The 23330-nt window shown below is 41.0% G+C and overlaps 2 protein-coding genes across 4 annotated transcripts in view; both read right to left on the minus strand.

Annotated features, from left to right (window-relative positions):
• The window catches only part of LOC127635084 (brefeldin A-inhibited guanine nucleotide-exchange protein 1-like), an 84874-nt gene extending 81078 nt beyond the window's left edge, over positions 1-3796 (minus strand). For all 3 annotated transcript variants that reach the window (XM_052114863.1, XM_052114862.1, XM_052114861.1), the window contains exon 1: positions 3498-3796. In XM_052114863.1, the coding sequence (XP_051970823.1) occupies positions 3498-3621 (124 nt within the window). In that variant the 5' untranslated portion in view covers positions 3622-3796. The remainder of the gene's footprint in view (positions 1-3497) is intronic.
• Positions 3797-6061: 2265 nt separating this feature from the next.
• LOC127635291 (carboxypeptidase A6-like) overlaps positions 6062-23330 on the minus strand; it is a 35734-nt gene continuing 18465 nt past the window's right edge. Inside the window, exons 4-11 of the mRNA XM_052115207.1 lie at positions 12705-12819; positions 12191-12292; positions 11995-12099; positions 10724-10834; positions 10427-10517; positions 8341-8543; positions 7052-7136; positions 6062-6879 (exon numbers count right to left, since the gene is read on the minus strand). Of these exons, the coding sequence (XP_051971167.1) occupies positions 6689-6879; positions 7052-7136; positions 8341-8543; positions 10427-10517; positions 10724-10834; positions 11995-12099; positions 12191-12292; positions 12705-12819 (1003 nt within the window). The 3' untranslated portion in view covers positions 6062-6688. The remainder of the gene's footprint in view (positions 6880-7051; positions 7137-8340; positions 8544-10426; positions 10518-10723; positions 10835-11994; positions 12100-12190; positions 12293-12704; positions 12820-23330) is intronic.

Consider the following 23330-nt stretch of genomic DNA (forward strand, 5'->3'; position numbering starts at 1 on the left):
CACCTCTCACATTTCACAATGAAAATTCTTTACTCGGGAATTTTGACACTATTTTTTTTCCATCCAATGAAAGCAAATGGTGACCGAGGCTGTCAGACCCTAACATTCTGCTCCCTTACATGTCTTTTTGTTTTCCACAGAAGAAAGAAAAGTCATCCAGGTATGGAACAAGATGAGGGCGAGTAAATTATGACAGATTTATTCATTTTTGGGTGAACTAGCCCTTCTGCACTTAGCAATGCACATCTCTCTAGATAACACTCTAAACAATAATGCAAATTATTTTACTGAAATTCCAATAAGTACAGGTATGCATGAATCAGAGACAAGTGGTCCTTCCTCAATGTAGATTTCAGTATGCTCGATACAGCTCAAATGCAAGACATTGCTAGTGTGGTTTCAGCAGAGACGCTTGACGCCCTCCGGTGAGACAAATGAACTGAGATTTTACAATTACAGCACGATTTCTCTAAAGTTCTCTGACAGATGCTTTCATAACTGACATCAAAGCAAAAGGCCAATTGCTATCCTGAATGCACAAATCAGGGCCCAACAATCCTTCACTTTTTGGCAGCAAAGCTTCATAAATAAATGCAAATGAAATATTGTAATGTGATGTGACTCATGGCATTTATTTATTTATTTTTGATAAGGGGAATACAGCTGCACTGAGCCAGTTAATGCACTCTGTAATCATTAACTACTTATTATATCCAGATGCCTATCTTAATATTTTGTAAAATATGACAGTTGCTGTTGAACATGTCAGTCCTTCATTTCAAGTAGCCAGAGCCTTATTTGCTTGGATAAGGCCCGTGCTCAGAAGTTTGTCTTTGTGGTGTAAATCACAGCTCACTAGATATGATTTAAATTATTCACTAACCAACTCAGAGAAAAAGGGTTCACAGTTTTCCCTGTTTGCCAAGCGGCATGAAATAGATTAAACTTCCTTCCTATACATTATACTGTGACTGTCCTTTAGATCTTTATTTCTCCTTGTACGTGAACTGAATCATAGCTACGACTTCTCTGACTATGAAAGGCGCTGTTAGGGAGATTCTCACAAAACATGTCAAAACAATATCCTGGGCTGCATTTCCCAAAAGCATCGTAAACCTAAGTAGATCATAGAAACCATTAGTGGGGGACCTGGGTAGATAGAAAGCTACCCAGGACAGCTAGAAAGGATCTGCAAAGCTGTCATTGCTGCACGTTGAGGATTTTATTTTTATGAGAACTCTTTGAAATAGTTTAAGAAGTTCTGATTTTTTTTTTTTTTTTATTTGTTGACATGTTATTAATGTCCTGACTACATTGTGATCAGTTGAATGCCACTTTGGTGAATAAAAGTACTAATTATTTTCCATTAGAGCAAAATCTGTACATTATTCCAAACTTTTGGCCAACAGTGTATATTGCATAAAGAAAATTATGCCTACGTTTAGGATCACTAAGATTTCACATTGTGACATTATTTTCACTTAAGCACATTTTACCCCACAACACTCATTACTGTAATGTCCAGATGATTTACTTTTACTAGGCTATTCCAATGAGGATGTGTACTGTTGTAAAAGTCATTTTCTGTTTAAAAAACTGTAGTAATAAAAATATCATAATGACCATCTTTTTTGCATTATAGTAATGAGAATGGGGGAGGGAAATGAATGTAACTGTCTTAAAAATAATACCACAATGTAGGCCTAAAAATGTAAAATCTTAATGGCCCTTAAAATAGGCTTAATTTTCTACATGCAAAATATAATTTCTTATTTGTTTCTTTTGATTTCAGACAAATAAGATCAGGATTTTTTATTGACAAGTTTTATAAGACTCATCCCTTAAATGTGTTTCTGAATCATAAAAGAACCCCATACATCATAAATGTCTCTGTGATTAAATGTTTTCAACCAAAAGCAAAAAAAAAAAAAAATTAAATAGACCTCTTCTTTAGTTATTTTATCAAATCTGTGCAAAACACTTTGCTATGAAGAAAAGTACTTTGAACCAATAGCACTGCATGTAATGTATGGTGCATGTTATTCCAGGAGCTTGGAAGACATTGCGTCCATCCCCTTAAATAATGCACTGTAATGTAACTGCCAGCTAACACGCATGCATTATTGACCGCTGATAATGAGAAATGCATGACAGCGGTAGAGACGTTCACCTTATCCCAGACAAACCCTATAGACAGGCACAGCCCCTATCCCGCATAAAGCTTTTCCGTTACGCCCATCGCAAACAAGCGATTTCAGAGACTCGGTTCGTTCGGACAGTTCTTCGTAATGAACTAGTTCACAAACCAATTCTTCCATTCGTTCGAGTCATCACTCAAAAGTGCTTACAAAAGTGCCCGCGCGGTACTTTTAATGTCGAGAAATAGACATACAGTCACCCACTGTTTCTGTGCATTAGTCATTTACTTTGAATCATATGTTCTCTTTCACATGTATTTGCTATTCATGAAGCAAAGGCAGAAAACATTTTTGGACGAAGCAATTAGTCAAAACCATACTTAGGTAAATGTTACGATATAATTCAATTGGAATATTTAAGTTAAAATGGATTCATAAAAAAATTTACACACAAACTGGTTCTGTTCGTTACATAGGGGCAACAATCCAGTGATTTGCCAACGCTGTGCGAATCGGTTCAACCGAATCATCATAAAGAACCGTTTCAAAAAAACAATTAGTCAATAGTGGCGGAGCCTCTGACTACCATGCACAATGGTTGCGCATCGTCTCTATATATTGTATAAAGTTTGACCTCCATAAACATATAGCCCTATTTAACTTTAATCTAAATAAAAAAAAAGTCTACGACAACACCAATGCAAATCAATAATCTCCACCTGCATTCTTCTCCATCTTGCCCAGTCATTGTTGTTATTCTGGAAATCTGATCAAGCCAATTTCCGCGATATAAAAGACAAGTTTGTGCGCTGAAGTATCAACTTGCAAATCTGCGATTTTATTCGAAAGGTAACATAGCAGGTGGGGTCTATGCACTTAATGACAAACACAATTGTGATCTCACGGTCAATGACAGTTAAGTGAAATTGCGCGTGCACGTTCCAATCACAGTAAGACTTTTCTATGGACTAAAATACATATAACCACCGTCGACAGTTTATTATTATTATTAGTTTATTCTGTGCACACCCCATATGATGAAGAGGCTGTTGTCAAGCTCCTGTCAAGGAGGACAAACTCGATTTGTCTGTTCATTCTTCCCTTAACATGTTTCCTCTTCCGTGCATGAACAACATATGATTTATTCAACCCAAAAGCACGTAATTATCGATATTTCGTGTAAAAATGAACAGAGGCAGGTTCAGATCGTAGTGAATTTCATGTAAAATGACAATTACTTCCGCAATGCTGGTGGATTCATGCAGCTCTTCTTTAGATCTTCGTTTCTACACCCGGCAGGATTAAAAGCACGCATGCAGATCTAAAACACTGCGATGAAACCTGCGAAATTGCACTTACCTAGTGCCACCTCACAGGCTTTGCGCAGCTGCGAGTGATGAGCCTTTTTCACCTCCTTGTCAGCGAGGATCTTTTCCAAAGCTCGGGTTAAAAACATGTTTTTCGTCTTTTTGCCTTCATACATGACGCGCTGCGACGGGGCGAGGATGACCTGTCCCAAAGGCGGCTGGATCGGAGATTAGTAGATATTCCCGTATAATTTGGATATTTCTCTGGCGGATGATGCCCTCAAAAGAGAAACATAAATAAAGCCAGAAGGTGGGGTAAATCCCTCAGTTTTCCATCAGCGACCTGCTGCCTGCGCCATGTTTAAGGAAATGACGTCACGCACGTATAACGGCCGCAGTGAGGCAGAGTTTGAGTAGAAATAAATCATATTTGGAAAGTATTTTTATTTTGTAAAAAATTTGAAGAAATACGCACTGTGCAACTATGTACAACATGTAATTTTTGTTGCTTTATTTTCATATAATTTTTTCCCAATAGCCCCTGAATTTTTTTTTATTACAATGTTCTTTTTTCATTGTTATATGTATCAATAAAAATAAATAAATAAAGACTATAAATAATTAATGTAATAATAAAGAATAAATAAACATTTTGAATATAATAATACAATTTATTTCTGTTGTTAATTATATTAAATGAGAGCAAGGGCGAAAATACAATAAAACAATTATAATTAAAAGAAAAAAAAAGGAAAATGGTGCGCTCAGTAACGTTTTGTATGTGTCATCTTGGACATACGGAGACATCTAGTGGTGTGGATGCAGCGTCATTCAAAATCATACATTTTCGGTTACAGGTGCCATTGTAGAAATTCACGATTCACAATCAGCCATGATTAAATACAAACCAAGAGTAAAAGTGTCCAATAACAAGACGGTTTCTGGGATTGAGGGTGTAGTATTCAGATGGTCATGTGCTTAAAAAATGGTAGCCCCCATGAGGGTGCCCTTGTCCCATTTATAATAAAAGAGTCCTCATCTAATGTGTGGTCATGATTTTATACATATTTTGCTAAATGACAATTCATTTCTTTAAGGATTAAAACTTTTTAATAGGGACAAAATTACTGAGAGTACCTAAAATGAATGGAGGCTGCCTCCTCAGTTATATGGAGTAGACTCACATTGCACGTTCAATACCGTATACAGTGCATAGATCTTAGGTTTTATTTATACATTTGACAGTCTTTTACATTTAACTGTAACAGTCTTGAAAATTGTTGTGGCGGTGTTCAAACTTTGAAAGCTCTATTTAATGATTATCTATTTAATGACCTTTTAGTAACTAATTAATTAAAACCTGGTTGGAATGTGAATACATACAGTTTGTCAGTAGTGTTATGTAATTTTAACAGTCTGAGTTTATTGTGTGGTCCTGCAAATGTGGGACATAGAAAGGTCACAGATCTCAAAAGGCTCCATCTTATAACAATATATCCAGAATCATTATAGCTGCCCTTCAACAGTTATCAAATGTGTTCCTGTAGCTAGACCATTTGAATTAAACTTTCTTTCTCAAAAACAATTATTCTTAATCATTTTCTTTTCTCTGCTATTCTTAAGTAAGACTAAGGAGTTAACCTCTACAGATGTGTGTCACAGATGAGTAATTTTCAGCTTGTATTCACAAGATGCCTGAAAAGCTTTTACATTAAACAAAAAGGAAAAGTTGACATTAATGCGGAGGCTGACTCAAGGCCGTCCCAGGCATTTTGTCCCAGATCTCAAGCTGTCTAACAAACGGTTAGCAACTGTATATCAAAATTCAGATCATAGAATGACTTAATATACTTAAACATGTAACTAAAGGACATGTTAGTTTGACTATGTTGGGCATGTTTGACTATACTGTGTGAAAATCACTTTTTTATTGTAAGCATAATTATATATTTTCAGCAGCACCACATGATAACATAATACAGGTGGATTGTACAATTATATTCATCTTGGAAAAGCAGCTCCAGCAGCTTTCTTTACGGATCCAACATTCCTCCTGTCTCGCCCTTGTGAAATGAATTATAAAAAAACAGATCACGTTTTCAAAGGATCGGGTCAGTATTTCATTGGTATGTTATGTATGGAAAGTCTATTGTGCCATCACTTGAGGCCTACTTTAAATGGTATATTCATATTGTAAAGTCCTTTGTATTTGGATATATAAAGCATTTATCCATGGTGTTATATTAAGCAAGTATGATTTACACTGTGACATTTTGATTAAACCACTTTTAATAACTTTCAAAATGTTGGAAAACATACAAAGTATACAAAGGTAACAAATCTTAATTTTCTGATTAATACACTTTATATAACAATGCACCCTTTATACAACAAAATTCACCTTCCTACAGTAATACAATAAATCAAGATCAAAGCTCTCTTGTAGCTGCAGTAATACTGTATGTACATTAGCAGTAGGCTGCACAGCATCTGTATTAAAATAAACCCTTTGTAGGATAAAAGTATGTATTATTTACATTCTTTGGGTTGTATTGTTCTTTTAATCCTTATCTATACAGCAAGTGCTCACTGTATTTTTGTCTCATAGAGATTTTCTTGAACAAGAAATTCAAAATTTAAGTGCTTGCTTATCTTCACTGTTAACACACTTAACACCATTTGTTTTAATTTTAACGTAGAGGCTTATTAAATAATTTCATAAATAAACCTTATTTTCTAATAAAACCAAAAATCACTTTTGGACACATAAGTCACGTAAAAATGAATTATTTCCATTGCATTAGATAACAAAATATCAAACCAAGTTTCATCTGCAAAAATTACTTATTTTATTATTATTATTTTTTTGGTGAATGTATGAACTTAGTACCTCTCAAGTTCACACAGGTGTCCTAGCAGAGTAACCACAGTAGTTCGGCACAGTAACTAAGTTTTATTAACGTTTGAGTACCAGAAAGTGTCCCATTGCCCTATCTATTGTTTGCCCTTGAAAACCTTAGATATGTCACTTAGATATTTTGTTATATAATGCAAAAACATTCGTACATTTCAAGGGAGGCTCAAGTGTCCAAATATTTTACATATAGGGTCACTGTACATGTAAAATAACATACAGACACATTTGTAAATAGCTAGTTGAGACATATTGCTGTGGCTTATGGGCTAAACTGGGGTACAGAAGAGAATAGAGGTGGTAGTTAGGTGAAAGGAAAAAAAAAAAAGTCATTTGGTACATTTCTTCAGCAGGTCTGAGGCGATGGTTTTTACAGCTCTCATGGTCTCTGTGCAGGTGGGATTAATCAGGGCTTCGGGCAATAGGAAGCCATAGTAGCCTTTATCACGCAACTCAAAGGCAAAAGCATACAGAATCCCATTCTTATAGGCCCAGTCTATTGAGCTTCCAGAACTCAAATCTGTAAATGAATGAAACACATTACATATCTGGATATGTGTTGATATAAACAGTCACAGTGAGACTGCCATCATTGCTGAAGTTCTAACTGAGAGAGCAAACAGAGAGCTGATGACTCATGCAGTCGCTATATGTCATTGATTGTAGAAGAAAAGAGCCAATGTCTGACTTACAAAGTGTGGTGGAGGCGGGGCCATATCTGTATCTCACTCCATAAGCTGAGTACAGAGCACTCACTGCGTTCTGGGCAGCTGATTCCTGTAGGGGAAAAGCAAAGATTCCCAAACCGCTACGTGATAGACTGCTTAGAGTATTAGTTCAGTCAATCATTATGAGTGTCTGGTAATAAGTGTGATTGAAATATTCTGTGTGCTAACAGCCATCCAGACAATTTATGAACACTGCACTGAGACAAGCCCAAAAATTATATCTGACATGATATATATACAGGGTTGTGAGGGTTACTTTTGAAATGTATTCCACTACAGATTACAGAATACATGCTGTTAAATGTAATTTGTAACATATTCTGTTAGATTACTCAAGGTCAGTAACATATTCTAAATACTTTGGATTACTTCTTCAGCACTGGTAGATTTTTTCACTTGTTTTGACTATAAAAACTCTACAGTACAGTAAGATAAAATACACGTTAAAAATACATTCTCTGAAAAACATAAATATATTATGCATTGTTGTTTCTAAAACAAGATCAATCAAATTGTTCTTGTTTTAAGGATCTTTAGATATTTTTACAGGAAAAAAATACCAAAATTATTAGCAAGAATATGATTTTTGCCCTAATATCAAAGGTCTTACTAGAAAAAAAGAATTTATGATCTAACGTGAATTTTCTTGATAAAAAAATATGATCGTGTCTGGAAACATGTGCATGTAAAAAGGCTAGAAATAGCATTTTAGCTTAGCGTAAAGCTGACAATTTACACAAGGTTTATTTCTATTTCTTCTGCTCGTATGAATGTAACACATCATAAGAAAGTGTTTTATCGCTGTTCAAATGCACTTTGGATCACATCATTTACATGTATAAATGTTTTCCATTTGAAAGGACTAAATATTAAATGAAACAAATACAAAGTAATCTCTTCAGTAATCAAAATACTTTTTGAATGTAACTATTGTAAATACCAATTATTTAAATTGTAACTGTAGTGGAATACAGTTACTTATATTTTGTATTTTAAATACGTAATCCCGTTACATGTATTCCGTTACTCCCCAACCCTGTCTATATATACAGTATATATATATATATATATATATATATATATATATATATATATATATATATATATATATATATATATGGAAAACCAAAAGGGAAGAAGCACACATCATGCACAAAATGTTTCTCAGCTGCTCTTAAATTCTAAATACAAGATGAACCCCACACAACTGGACAAATTCTAGCTGTCTGAATATAGAATAAACCAACACTCACCACACAGTTAAAGTTTGGAATAGTTGCATATTTGTAGGAATAGGGATAAAGGAGCATCTGAGCATAGGCGTGAATCGAGATGTAGGCCTTGACACGTTTCTTGTGTTTGCGTAAAAACTTGGCGACAGCTTTGACCTCGGGCTCTGACTCAGGGAATGGACCACAGTATGTGTCATCACAGGGGTGCAGGGACGCACCCTCGTCTATCAGAGATAGCAAAGATAGCAGAGTTGCAGAGGGAGGACTTTTTTTTCATTTGATTTGTAATCTTTTCATCTTTTCATTCCCAAGGATGCAGTCAGATCCAACTGTTACTTTCCTCCCTTGGAATCTCTGCTGACTCACTGTTAGTGTGCTTTATATATTTTCAATGTGTCAGGTATGATCTATCAACGCATTTATAGTGAACATCCTTGGGTAGGCTTTATTTCTTTGTGCTTTAGAGAGATATAGGGACCAGAGTATAAAATGTAACATAAGTTCTGTGAAAAATCACAGACGTGGAACCAGAAGGCAAATCCAGGAAGTGTGTGTGTGAGAGAGAGAGAGAGAGAGAGAGAGAGAGAGAGAGAGAGAGAGAGAGCCCTAATTCTTCCCTTAAAAAAAAGTTTCTGAATCGCACAAAAAAATAGAAAGCAACTTGTTCTGTCCCAAGTAAAAAATAAATAAATACAAATAATAGTAATCATTTAGTAGTAATCAGTTATGTTGATTAAAAATACAATAATATAATATTAAAAAATAATAATAATATAATATATAATGTAAAAAAAAAACAAGATAATTCAAAGAAAAAAGCTTTGAGTGTATGACCAATTATCAAGTAGATTTTACTGTAGAATTATATAAATGTGTGTGTGATATAAGCCAAAAAATAGTCTTCAGCGCTTTTTTTGTTTTTGTTGCAGATTTTGTTCTTAATTGTTATAAGATACAAAATCCAACCAGTAAATGGGCTAATCTAAGCAAATGTAACTAGTTGTCAAGTTTTTGGATGTCTGAGACTAGTCGACTAAGCCATTATTATTTTTAACATCATCATAATCACATTTAAGTCACAGCTTGATCTCTTACATTAGAAGACCATCTTGAAACAACAGGAAGGGGGAACAAACATGGACTTTCCTTGGTTTCTTCATGTATTGCATAGGGAAATTCAAGTACAATATTATGTTTGTTGTAAATATTTTATTATGTTGATACATTTTTAATCTGTTTGTCAGGCGTCCTCATTGGCTGCTAAAGGGATAGTTCACCCAAAAAAACGAAAATTCTCTCATCATTTACTCACCCTCGTGCCATCTCAGATTTTTATGACTTACATTCTTCTGCAGAACAAAAATTAAGAGTTTTTGAAGAATATCTCAGTAGGTCCATACAAAGCAAGTGAATGGTGACCAGACCTTTGTAACTCAATAGATCACATCTAGCAAACAATAAAATAGAAGTAATCCATATGACTCCAGTGGTTAAATCCATGTCTTTTGAAGCTATATAATAGGTGTGGGTGAGAAACAGGTCAATATTGAAGTCCTTTTTTTTTTTACTCTAAATGTCCAATGTCAATTTTACATCTGAAAGCTAAAGTTAAAGTGGAGATATATAGTAAAAAAAATATTTAAATATTGTTGTGTTTCTCACCCATACCTATTATCTAGCTTCTGAAGATATGGATTTAAACGTTGGAGTCATATGGATTACTTTTATGCTACAAAGGTCTGATCACCATTTACTTGCATTTATGGACCTACCGAGCTGAGATATTTTTTATAAAAATCTTCATTTGAGTTCAGCATAAGAAAGAAAGCCATAAACATCTGGGATGGCATGAGGGTGAGCAAATGATGAGATAACTGAAATTATTGTGTGAACTATCCCTTTAAGCACTGTGCTGTCTTTGTACTCTTTATTGACTGTTTATCTCTTATATGAAGACTCTTAAACACAGGGTGTCAGTGAGCGGGGGGGGGGGGGGCCTCCCACAAAATTAGCATTCCATTTTGTGATGCTAATTTCGCACACTTCAGCAAATGAAGGAAGATGAGCCATTTGATTCATCACAATATCTTACTATCTTACAACTTACCAGACCACTTTACTTTCCAATTCCGGTTGGCATCCACTCCCCGACAATGATACTCTGGAATCTTTGACCGGGTTTTCCGCCAAAAGCGATCCTAAGAGAGAAATACACAAGTTATTTTCCTCAGTTGCTTCTAATGGTGTAATACCATATGAAGAGGCAAGCTATACTTGGCCTTGTTTCTACATGTTTAAAACAGCACATACCTGCAAACAATTCATTACAGAAAGCTCTTGACACTGTCAGCATTTATCAAAGATGTGACACTGAAATTCTGACATATGAAAAACAGATACTTACAGTCTTCCAGCTGTAATGGTAACCATCCACATTGAAGACAGGCATAATGTAGAAATTGAGCTGATTCATCAGTCGTCTCATGCTGATGTCATGTTGATAGGAGTTCAGAGCCTACGTACACAATGAATAGAATTGTGACAGACTTCAAATGATGCATGAAATATGACTCTCCCAACAGATAAGCTTCAATAGAGCAAATTAGACTGTACAAGGACACAGCAGTGTATGTGATTCCTCTGATCTACACTGCAACAAATCATTTTCCTTATCAGGATTTTTGTACTGTATATCTAAACATCCTTTAAACAAGATATATTTGCAAGAGTAAATTACATTAAAGCAAAAGTACATTACATATTAAGACGTTCGCTGAGAATATATCTTAATATACCCATTAATTGACATAAGGGAAAGAAAAATAAACTTGAATAAATTCAAGATATATTTTCTGACAAATGTTTTTTATATTTTATCTCTACAAGTAAAAATTAGTCTGAAATTTCCTGGAAAAGTAAAAAAATATTGATTATGAAAATTTTTTTTTTGCTGTTTAAAAACAAATGGCCCATTTAAAAAAAATAATAACCATTTTCTTGGCTATTTTCTCAATATAGCCAATATTTGAGTGCTGAAACAAAATGAACCTCTCCCTTGACCTTTGATCTTTTGCAGGAAAGCCATTGTATCTGTCCAACAACATCACCCTGTCCCTTTTGCACTAATACACTGCAAATAGTGAATTGCTCACTCCTCTCCAATTAAAGGCTATCATTGGCATTGTAAAATATAAGAGAGATGTAATCAGAGATGTGTTGCGTGTAATCCAGCACAGCAACAAGTGACTGGACAGGAGCCACTGGGAGAGGAGAACTGGATATACTGTAATAAGGTTTATGTTCAGTTCATTCAACTTCCATCTGTGTCATAGCTCTGCCTCTTTGTGGTATATTGAAGGTATTGCAACAGACCTGACACTCTGTTTCTCTCTCTTTCTCTCATTCTGCATTTGTCCAACTCAGCTAACACTGTGTCACTATTACTATTACTCATAGGGTTAGAGATTTTCACAAAAAGATAAAACAGGTGACTAAATCCCATCGATTTACCTTGGAGAGACCCAAGCAATATCTGTTTATTCTAGCAATAGATAGAAATTGTATTTTTCCCATGCTTAATAATTATTCAAAACCATTCTGTAGTGCAAGCAAGAACCTGGCAGTGAGATACATATTGGTATGGAATGAACAGTGCTCAATAAAAGAAACACAAACCTCCTTCACAAACCACTGGCAGAAAGCTGGACCAATCCATTCTCTAGCATGCACACCACAGTCTATCCATACAGCCTTCTTATAGGGCTGTGTCCTCTTTCCTAACTGACAGAAGAGGGGTCGGGTAAGTCCAGCAGAGGATATACAATATTTGCGGAATTTTCATGAGTTTAATGTCTCTCCCTTCAGCCTTTACCTGTAGCACATAGAGGGGCCGTCCCTCATAGGACCGTCCAATAGAAAACATGTCCACCAGGTGTGGGTGTGTCCGGTTCATCTCAAACATCCAACTCTGGATCTGTGAAAAAGTTTTGACACACATTCTTCAAATTACACTCAGATTTCATGTTCATGTACAGTCACACATTATGGTTTCCATGAAAGTTTCACACACATTTTACTTTGGAAGGGTCTTCACTCATTTGTAACTATTTCATGGCTCACAAGGGTCTTCACACCTGCCAAATTGTCCATAATTCTACAGTGATTTTTCTTTCTTTTTTTTTTTTTTACTGATTTTAAAATACTTTCTCTTATCCCAGTTTAAAGACAACTATACGAAAGCCTTTCATAGGTTGGCACAGGAACACCTCTGTTGTGGGTATCAATACATCAGTATTAATTTGATTGGATAACCCAAGATGTATGGTAATACTAGGGGTAAACTAAGTCATTGGTATGACAGGCCTCAAGTTTAGTGAAATACTCACTTCTTCCCAAGGATGGTACACTTCATAGTCATAATGGAATTCTGATCTGCGCTTTCTGGAAGACCTGTATCCAGTCTGTTTTTCAATTTCTGTCTGGAGATTGGATATAAGTACCCTGTGGAGACAGTGAGGTGTCAGGGAGATGTTGAAAGCACATGTACTCTCACATGTTCTTCTGTAACTAGCTGTTAAATTATCTCTGATATGAGCTTTCAGATCTAATCAGTTGCCGGTACTAGCCACTTTTATATATCCAATGCTGAGTTTGATGAAGCATTGAGAAGGTGTTTTACCGTAAATCATTCCCACATTAATAATGGACATGCTCCACAAAGTTTGACCACGGATGCACGGCTGGTGCTGAATCAGCTGAGATAAAGGGGAGCTGGAGATGCCAGTTTGGGAGAGAGAGAGAGACACACATGGCGGCTGTGTGTGTGTTTAAGTTTATTTAAGTTGATTTATGTCATTAAAAGTTTTGTTGACTGTTCAGCCGGTTCCTGCTTCCTCCTTGCCCATCCTTACCCATTACATCGGTGCCGAAACCCGGGAGGGAGGAGGGATGTGCTGTCACTGAGTCCTCGCCGCTGCCGTCTGCCCAAAGGACAGCCGCAGCCGTCTGCCTGGGGACGAAGGAGTTGCTGCCGGCTGCAGAGAGCCGGAGGAACCACTGCCATCCGCCAAGAAGGGGAGGAGTGATTCTGTCAGCCAGGGGTTGAAGGGCGAGTTGTCATCTGTCAGAGGGGAGGAGCGGTTGAGGACTGGGCGACGGTGTGTCAGGGATCCGGCGGGCAAGTTTTCTCTCTCTCTCTGTTTGTGTGTGTCACTTGCTCACCCTTTCCCTCTCCCCACGCCTACCCTCATCTCTCTCCCAGGTTCCCAGGAGGCTGGGTGGACCACTGGCTGACAGATCTGAAAGAAGAGCAGCATCTCCCCTCCATATAGATGGGGGGGGCGGAGTACGTCAGTCCAGTGGTGCCCCGGCCCAAGTACTCCAGAGGGCAGTCTGAACGATGGGGCGTGGCGACACATTGGGGCGGGGTGACACATGTAGCTCTGCCCATATCTGATTTCATTGGTTTATACAGCTGAGCTTACTGGTGTATGTGTTGAGAAGTATGATGCTTTAAGCTAAGCGTACACAACGGGGAGACTAGTCTCTGGTTTTATGAGGACATACATAAATCATTACGTCTGTGTATTACTGTATGTACTGTATTACTGACTGATATTAAAGCTTAAAAAGTAAACGAAGAGAAAGTAAGCACTAAAAACTAGCGCAGATTTTCTTTCAAATATAAGCAATTAATTATAAGCAAATGTGATGTTCAGAGCAGAATTTTGAGTTCTTTTAGTGCAGTATCTGTAACTGAGATTCTAATGTGAGTGCATACCTCTCATATTTGTCCCTCATGTTGAAATCAGACACAGCAAATCATTTTGTGAAGTTTTTGTGCATGTTCATGCATTCGCTTTTTAAATGTTTTTTAAAAGGGTTATTTCCCTTTTAAAACCTCATGTAACAGGCAAATTGTAAACTCTTGTTTTATTTTGCAGTGCTCTGCTGCTGTGGCACAACGAGCTCATTGTCTGAATGTGTTTGAAGTGGAGAGCACAGAATTGTTACAGCTCAAGCTGACTATTATCATGCAGCTAAAATACTAATTGGATTTTTAATGCTTAAGGTGCACTCAGTGTCCTCATTAAAAAAGTTAATTATTTTTATACTAAATAAACTAATTCTATTTTGCACTCCTAAACTCCTAAAGACATGTTTTTCAATTTTGCAATATATGTAGGAAATCATGACCACTCACATTAAAATGAAGACTCCAGTTACATCAGTAACCTTATAAAAGCTGTTTTATTTTACATTGAGAGGGTCCACATATGGGGGCTGCCATTTTAGAATCACATGATCAGCTGAATACTACTCGCTTAATCTCAGTAACCATCCTGTTATTTGACAGTTTTACTCGTTGATTAAAGTATTCATGGCTGACTGTGATTACTAAATTGCTACAATGGCATCTGAAACTGAAAACTATTGATTTTAAATGATGCTGCATCCAAGTCACTAAGTCCAATATGACACAAAAACAAAAGTTACTGAGAGCACCTTTAAGGTCAAAGATATGCATAGCAAATAAGTGTCATAAGGTTATTTGGCATCAAAAGCTTAAGAATGAAATTGCAGCTTTAAAATTAATTAAAAGAACCAATAAACTGGCCGACATACATATTTTATTAAAAGGTAAACGAGGGACACATGGGATGAGTTTGCCATAGCTTTTTATTAGAACATATTCTGCAATGCAAATTAACTTTATTATTTTATTTGGCTTGCATTGTAGTGGACATCTTCTAATATGCCTCTTGCTGCTGCTGGATAAAGAAAAAAAAAGTATCCGTCTCTCTCCTTCTGCCCCTGTGAGCAAGTTTTATCAATTTAATATGGCTACCAATATTATTTTATTTGTTTCAATGTCTCAACCTCGGGACTCCTATCCTGAGGTCACCAGAACCGGCTGGATCCAGCTCCATTCCTGCTTCGTGTTTAACTCCACTGCTGCGTGTCTCTGAGTGATGACGACTAATAGCAGCCAAACATCACTTCAGTCTATTACGATGGACTTCGGAGGATGAACTGATGCCAACTCCAACCATAAGACATGGGATACATCATATGTCATTGCCTGAACCTTGGACTTAGGATAGACCTCACAGAAATGACCGGCCAGTTGAACTGTGATGCACCTCACTGATCTCTGCCTGCATCACCTCAGTCTAATGATGGATTACTCTCTTAAAATTGAATACGTAGACTATCAATTATTTGCCAACAAAACCCTTCATCAGCTAACTAACAAGGACAATTGCATCTATATGAACTTCTGCAGTTAATCCAGGATGGACTTCAAAGACATTAGTCATTAATCTTACAGTTCATACAAAATCTTTGTTTAAACACTGACCCTTAACACTTACTTAGTTTAGTAATTTTAAACCATGACTTGCACAATACATAAGTAATATTTACATTATATTCATGATTTTAGTCAGAGGGGAACTGGCCCCCACAGTGAGTCTGGTTTCTCCCAAGGTTATTTTTCTCCATTAATCAACATCTTATGTAGTTTTGTGTTCCTTGCCATAGCCTACAGCTTGCTCACTTCGGTTATAAATACAATTATTATTTAATGACTTATGTTTATACACAATTTACAATCGTATTTTATCAAACTACACAATGATGACTCGAAGACATTATACTGTAGATATTCCAGTTTTATCTTCTGTTAATGCATGATCTTCTGTAAAACTGCTTTGAAACTATATATGTTGTGAAAGGCGCTATACAAATAAAATGACTTGACTCGACTTGACTGCCAATGTATTAAAAACCTTACAATATGCCTTCAACTGCTTACATTCTCTGATAAGACAGTATGGTGCTTCATATTTGTTGTGAATGACACTTGCTTAAGCTATTAAGCCGCATTCGATTCTTGAACATAGTGTACATTTTTTATATTAATAAGCATATTAATTAACTTTACACTGACCATTTTCTCTCACCTCGTGCAACGACAACGTCCTTATATTCCCCCTCCTCCTAAATCATTCCACTGTTTGTGTCTGAGCTATTCGGTATTTAGGGGTTGGGTGACACGTCACTCTGCCCCAACGTGTCGCCCTTCCCCATCATACAGACTGCAATCCGGGGCTACTCCCTGGGCCTGAATCGGGTGGGGGAGGAGTGTGACGAGGAGGGTGTGGCCAGGCTGTGAGGGTGCACGGCCAGCGCTTTATCAGCTGATAAGCGGGACTGCAAGATAAAGGGGAGCTGGAGACGCCAGTTCGGGAGCGAAAGAGACACACGCAGCTGCTGTGTGTGTGTGTGTGTGTGTGTGTCTGTGTGTTTAAGTTGATTTAAGTTGAAATGTCATTAAAAGTTTAGTTGACTGCTCAACTTGTTCCCGCCTCCTCCTTGCCCATCCTTACCCATTACAAGTACTGTATGTTTGTACAATATTTTTAAAAAGACAAAATAAATGCCACTTGTTTTTTTGTTTTTTTACATATTTGTAATGCAAAGATATTCATTCATTTTTAAGTGTGGCTTAAATAAATAGTTCACTCATAAATTAAAATTCCAACATCGTTTACTCACCCTCATGCCATCACCTATGTTCATGACATTCTTTCTTCTGCAGGACACAATCGAAGATTTTTAGAAGCAGTGGTGATTTCTCTGGGCCAGCAAAGCCTTCTCTGCTGGCGTAACATGCCAGCAATAAATACATATTTTTTCATCCTTTCATTCTCATTGACCTTTTTGCCTATGTATTTTCAAATGCTTTTCACTACTAATTTATCAACAAACGAATAGCAAAAAACTACATTTATTCCTCGATGCTTACAAGCAAAATGTGACAACTTTTTCACAAATCGCATTCTTAAAGCCATGCTCCTTAGCCGAAGCAGCACGTGAGTCTGAGCTCCACACCGTCAGGGCTTCAGAATTTCCACAGAGTCCCTAAACTGTGCAAGTGAAGGCATCTAAATTCAGATTTTCTTCAGGATATGTCCCAGTCCAGGCCTTCTAGATGGCCTTATGTAACGCAATCACGCTTTAAGTGATGTATGTAATTTGAAAGCGAAGTGCGCAAGATCTTGCTGATGATCGGCAGTCATCACGGATGGTATTACCGTTGAGAAAGAGATCCTTATGGATTTAAAAACCTAAGATGTTCTGCATGATTGTGCGATTGATTGAAACAGGAAAGGAGGACTAATTTTCACTTCAAGCTAATTGGTAAGTGCTTTTTGCATTGCTATAGCAACATCAGGAGTTCTCTTACGAGAGGTTCTCTCGTATTGCGAAAGCAATTTTTTCCATTGTCAACGCAGTGCGGCAGCTGCAGACCTTGATCGGGCTAGCTAGCGAGCTCATTGGTTGCTCTGCGGCAACTGCTGCAGCCTATAGACGAGCTTGGGCGAACTCGCATCCAATGAGAGGCGTCCGCGCGCTCACTGCATCAAAGCCCGCCAAAAAGGGCGTGACTAGAGTGCATTTAAGCTTAGTTCGTAGGCTGGAACCCTGATTTTCATCTCTTCAGCGAAGCTCTTCGCATCTCTGAACTGGAAGCCGCGTCGCCATTCGAGGGGCATCTAGCAAGCGTGGACAGCGCTCGAAGAAGCCGGCCGTCTTCGCCACCTTCAGCCATCCTGCGAGCTACGCCATCCGGCGACGTATCCTTTTTTAGAGCAAGCTAAGTTCCTCAGCGAACTTCACAAAAGAGTATCGAGCGTCTTTTTAAAGATGCCTCGCACTTCCTGCGGCTCATGCCGCGCTCCTTTCAGTGCCGGAGACCGACACATCATCTGCGCTCTCTGCCTGGGACTGGGGCATGCAGAGCTCGCCCTCGCTGACAGCGGATGCGACCTCTGCGAGGAGCCTCCGATGTCGACCCTGCGGGCTCGACTCGAAGTATGCAAAACCGGAGCTGCCGCGCCGCCTTCTGTTTCGCCGCGCCGGAAGAAGCGCCGCTCCCAAAGGCTGCCGGAACCGGTTTTAGAAGCGACTGTCTCGCCGGAGCCCCTCCCTCGAGCATCGCGTTCATCCTCCCCGCCCCCCCGGGACGCTGCTGCCACCTCGGAGAGCGAGGCGGAGGACAAAGGCTGCTGTTCCATCATGGCTTCGGACAGCGAGGAGTGGTCACAAGCCTCCTCAACAGCCCAGGAATCCAGCAGGACCCGCGCCGGAGTCGAAGGGGAACTGATACGCCTCCTCACACAGGCCGTCGACCGCCTCGGGCTCGAGTGTTCACCGCCCCCTGAGCAGGCTCCCAACAGACTCGACGGCTGTTTTCTTCAAAGCCGTCACCACGCGGCGCCCGCAGCCGGGCCGCTCCCTTCCTGCCGGAACTCCACGCCGAGCTCTCTAAATCGTGGAACGCGCCTCTCTCGGCCAGGACTCGATCCCACGTCTCCACCGCTCTCGCTTCAGTAGACGGCGCCGCCGAGAAGGGCTACTCTTCCATCCCCCCGGTCGAGGATTCGGTAGCAGCACACCTTTGCCCGCCCTCCGCGAGATGGCGGTCTAAACCAGTGCTCCCATCTAAGGCCTGCAGAACTACTTCCGCCTGTGTTGGCCGCGCCTATTCCGCCGCCGGCCAAGCCGCATCTGCTCTGCATTCCATGGCCGTCTTGCAGATCCTCCAAGCGGACCTTCTTCGGGAGTGGGATGAGAGAGGCAGGCACCCAGAGGCTGTTACAGATCTAAGGAGCGCGACGGACCTCGCCCTTCGCGCCACCAATGCTGCAGCCCAAGCTATAGGGAAGTGCATGGCCTCGCTGACTGTAACCGAGAGACACCTGTGGCTAACGCTAGCCGACATGGGAGAACCTGAGCGCTCCACGTTCCTCAACGCGCCGCTCTCTCCGTCCGGTCTCTTCGGTTCCGCGGTAAGTGGCATTGTTGACCATTTTTCGGAAGTCCAGAAAGCCACCCAAGCCATGAATCTCTTCCTGCCTCGCCGCGCTAGCTCCTCTGCAGGCCGCCCACGTAACCAGCCTCCTGCACGAGCATCTTCACAGCGCCCAGCTCAACAAAGCCAGACTTCCCAGCGCCGACAGGGCGGCCGCCCCAGATCGCGCTCAGACAGCCGCCGTAGACCACCGCCCCCCCGCGGGCCTCGGCCTAAGATTGCGCTGAAACCTGAACAACCGAAGTCCTCCTAGCTTTGTTGAACAAACGACGGCTCAGTCCCGCCGCGTCCGGACCACCGTCAAAGCTTCGCCCCCTGTCAGTCCCCTTCTCTCAGGCTACTGCAGTGGTGAATTTAGCAGCCAACAAGCCGGTGACACTGCCCGCTTGCCTGCACTCAAACGCCGTTTCCATAGAGAAAGTGCCACCCTCTCTGAGCGAGTCGGGGCTTTACAGCCGTTATTTTCTTGTTCCCAAGAAAGTCGGCAGCCTTAGACCCATATTAGATCTCAGGGTTTTGAACAAGGTGCTTGCAAAAAGACCAAAATGCTTACAATCAGGAAACTCCTCGTGCATGTGCGCCAGGGGGACTGGTTTATTTCTCTCGATCTGAAAGATGCATACTTTCAGATTCAGATAAATCCCCGTCACAGGCCATTCTTGAGATTCGCCTTCGACGGCCAGGTTTATCAATACACCGTCCTTCCGTTCGGCCTGTCCTTAGCACCCTGTACTTTCACGAAGTGCATGGATGCGGCGCTCGCACCCCTGCGGAGTCAGGGTTTGCGAATTCTGAACTATTTGGACGACTGGCTGATTATGGCTCAGTCACATATGGAGCTTCTGTCTCACAGAGCAGTTCTCCTCAGCCATCTGAACAGTTTGGGTCTTGCAGTCAATTGGACCAAGAGCTCAATACAGCCCAGTCAGACAATTTCCTTCCTTGGGATAGAACTAGACTCCGTGGCAATGACGGCTCGCTTATCTACACAGCGCGCGCCGTGTTCAGCGACTAGCCGCATCTTTTCAGATGAACAGCCTCACGCCTCTGAAGAAATTCCAGAGAGTGCTAGGTTACATGGCCTCAGCCGCAGCAGTACTTCAGCTGGGTTTACTGCACATCGCCCGCTTCAGCATTGGCTAAGCACCCGGCGTCTCGCCGGGCTTGGGCCACAGGCTGCCAGCCCATCAAGGTGACTCAGACCTGTATTTCAGCTCTGCAGCCTTGGACAGTGGCCGAGTGGTATCAGCGAGGAGTGACAATGGGAGCTGTATCTCGCCGAAAAGTCATCTCGACAGACGCGTCCAACACGGGTTGGGGCGCGGTCTGCGAGGGCTCTCCGGTTTTCGGCCTATGGTCAGTTCAGGAAAAGCTCCTTCACATAAATTGTCTGGAAATGATAGCGGTCGAGTACGCACTCGTGCGCTTTCTCCCGGTCATTCAGGGTCACCACGTCCTGGTCCGTTCGGACAACAGATCTGTGGTATCCTACCTAAACCGTCAGGGCGGTGTCAGATCCAGGAACCTTTTCCATCTGACGGAACGCATACTGAGTTGGTCCCAGTGCCACCTGCGCTTGCTGAGAATATTGTCCAGAGACAATATTCCCCCAGGGGAATGGTCCCTGCACGCTCAAACAGTCCAGACGTTATGGCACCTATTCGGCAGAGCAGAGATAGACCTCTTTGCGTCAGAAGAGAACTCTCACTGCCCAATATTTTTCTCGAAAAGCGAGGACGCGCTGGCCCAGGACTGGCCCAGGCACCCGCTTTACATCCCCACTGAGCGCTGGGCGCTGCATGCGTGGGTGATCAACGACTACCCGTCGCTCTGCCAGAAGGAGTAATAAATACCATTATACACGCTAGAGCCCCTTCCACAAGAAGACTCTATGCGTCAAAATGGTCTGTGTTCTCAAAATGGTGCACCGACAGAGACCTGGACCCGCGGACATGTGGGGTGTCGTCGCTGCTCGTATTTCTACAAGAGCTGCTGGATAAGGGCAGATCCCCATCCACGCTCAAAGTGTATGTGGCAGCCGTTGCGGCGTTCGCTGAACCCCTGCATGGCCAGTCATGGGGAAAAAACGAGCTGGTCATCCGCTTCCTTAGGGGAGCTAGAAGGGTGAACCCCCCGCGCCCCCCATCGGTTCCTATCTGGGATCTTTCTATAGTTCTCGAAACTATGAAAGCCCCCCGTTTCGAACCACTTCAATCCGTGGATTTGAAATACCTTTCACTCAAAACCGTTTTTTCTGACTGCCCTGTCATCAGTCAAACGTGTGGGAGACCTTCAAGCGCTGTATGTCAGCGCTGCGTGTCTTGAGTTTGGACCAAGTGACTCCAAGGTCATTTTAAAACCTAGACACGGCTATGTTCCCAGGGTGATCGGTACTCCTTTCAGAGCACAGGTCATTTCCTTATCGGCGCTACCAGCATCCGATAGCGAACGCGACGCCAATCTCCTTTGCCCAGTCAGAGCACTGAGATTGTATACCGCGCGCTCCGCCGCTTTCAGACGCTCTGAGCAGCTTTTCGTTTCGTTCGGAGGGCGCACCAAAGGTCTCGCCGCCTCGAAACAGACACTATCTAGATGGATAGTGGACGCTATTGCATATGCGTCAAAAGACCTGCCATGCCCGTTGGGCATTAGGGCTCACTCCACTAGAGGCATGGCATCCTTGTGGGCATGGTCCAGCGGGATTCCCATTCACGACATATGTGTGGCAGCGGGATGGACTTCCCCCTCCACATTTGTCAGATTTTACAATATGGAAGTGCCCGCTCTGCAGGCAAAACTACTAGCGGTTTAAAACGCTACAGCTCCCCTGGTGAGCTGCACTGATGGGACACATTCCACACAGACCGGCACCGCCGCTCTGTCGTTCCCTTCCCACTATGTGCTTATATATTACACAAACACTGACCCGCATTCTTGCCGGCCAAATCTTATTTCCCCACTCATAAGGGCTCCCCAGGGTTCCCCCTTAATTCCCTGGGGCTCATACAGTGGATGCTTGGCGCGCACAGCGTTGACAATGGGTTCCCGTAGCGTAAGCTAGCTTACGCAATACGAGAGAACCTCTCGTAAGAGAACGTATCGGTTACCTAACGTAACCTCGGTTCTCTCTAGATGAGGGAACAAGTATTGCGTAGCCGGCCATGCTAGCGCCACGAGCGACTTTTCGCTTCAGTCAATGAAAACCAGGGTTCCAGCCTACGAACTATGCTTATATGCACTCTAGTCACGCCCTTTTTGGCGGGCTTTGATGCAGTGAGCGCGCGGACGCCTCTCATTGGATGCGAGTTCGCCCAAGCTCGTCTATAGGCTGCAGCAGTTGCCGCAGAGCAACCAATGAGCTCGCTAGCTAGCCCGCTCAAGGTCTGCAGCTGCCGCACTGCGTTGACAATGGATACAAAATTAAGGATAATTTTTTGGCTTCAATATCTCAGAAAAGATGAATCTTTCCCGTAGCGTAAGCTAGCTTACGCAATACTCGTTCCCTCATCTAGAGAGAACCGAGGTTACGTTAGGTAACCGATACGTTTTCTAAGTGTAAATTAGGCTGCTTGAGCATTCAGTGTCGGATCAAGTTTTGAAAAGTGAACGTGTATCCTGACGAAACAAAATGTATTACATAAAAGTAATCATAATTTCAAGCTTGATTACACTTCCTAGTGCCATCTAGCATTCTACGCAGGTGTTGCACTAGCAAGTGGGATTGAACTTGAAATCATGATCATGCCTAGAGACTACAATGTCATGATATAGTGTAAAAGGAGTTATATTTTAGAAGACATCGATTAAACCATTGGAGATGTATGGATTACTTTTATTCTGCCTTTATGTGCTTTTTGGAGCTTCAAAGCTTTTTTCACCATTCACTTGCTTTATATTAACCTACAGAGCTGAGATATCCTTCTAAAAGTCTTGGTTTGTGTTCTGCAGAGGAAAGAAAGTCAACCACATCTGGGATGGCATGAGGAGAGAATTTTCATTTTTGGGTGAACTGTTTCTTTTAGAATCCAAATACTTTTTTTTGGCAATTGTATGTTCATTAGGAACTGAACCCATAACTTTGGAGTAGCAAGCACCATGTTCTTCTAGTCGTGCAACAACTGATGTAGCCTAC

The sequence above is a fragment of the Xyrauchen texanus genome, chromosome 42, assembly GCF_025860055.1.
Source record: "Xyrauchen texanus isolate HMW12.3.18 chromosome 42, RBS_HiC_50CHRs, whole genome shotgun sequence".
Lineage (NCBI taxonomy): Eukaryota > Metazoa > Chordata > Actinopteri > Cypriniformes > Catostomidae > Xyrauchen > Xyrauchen texanus.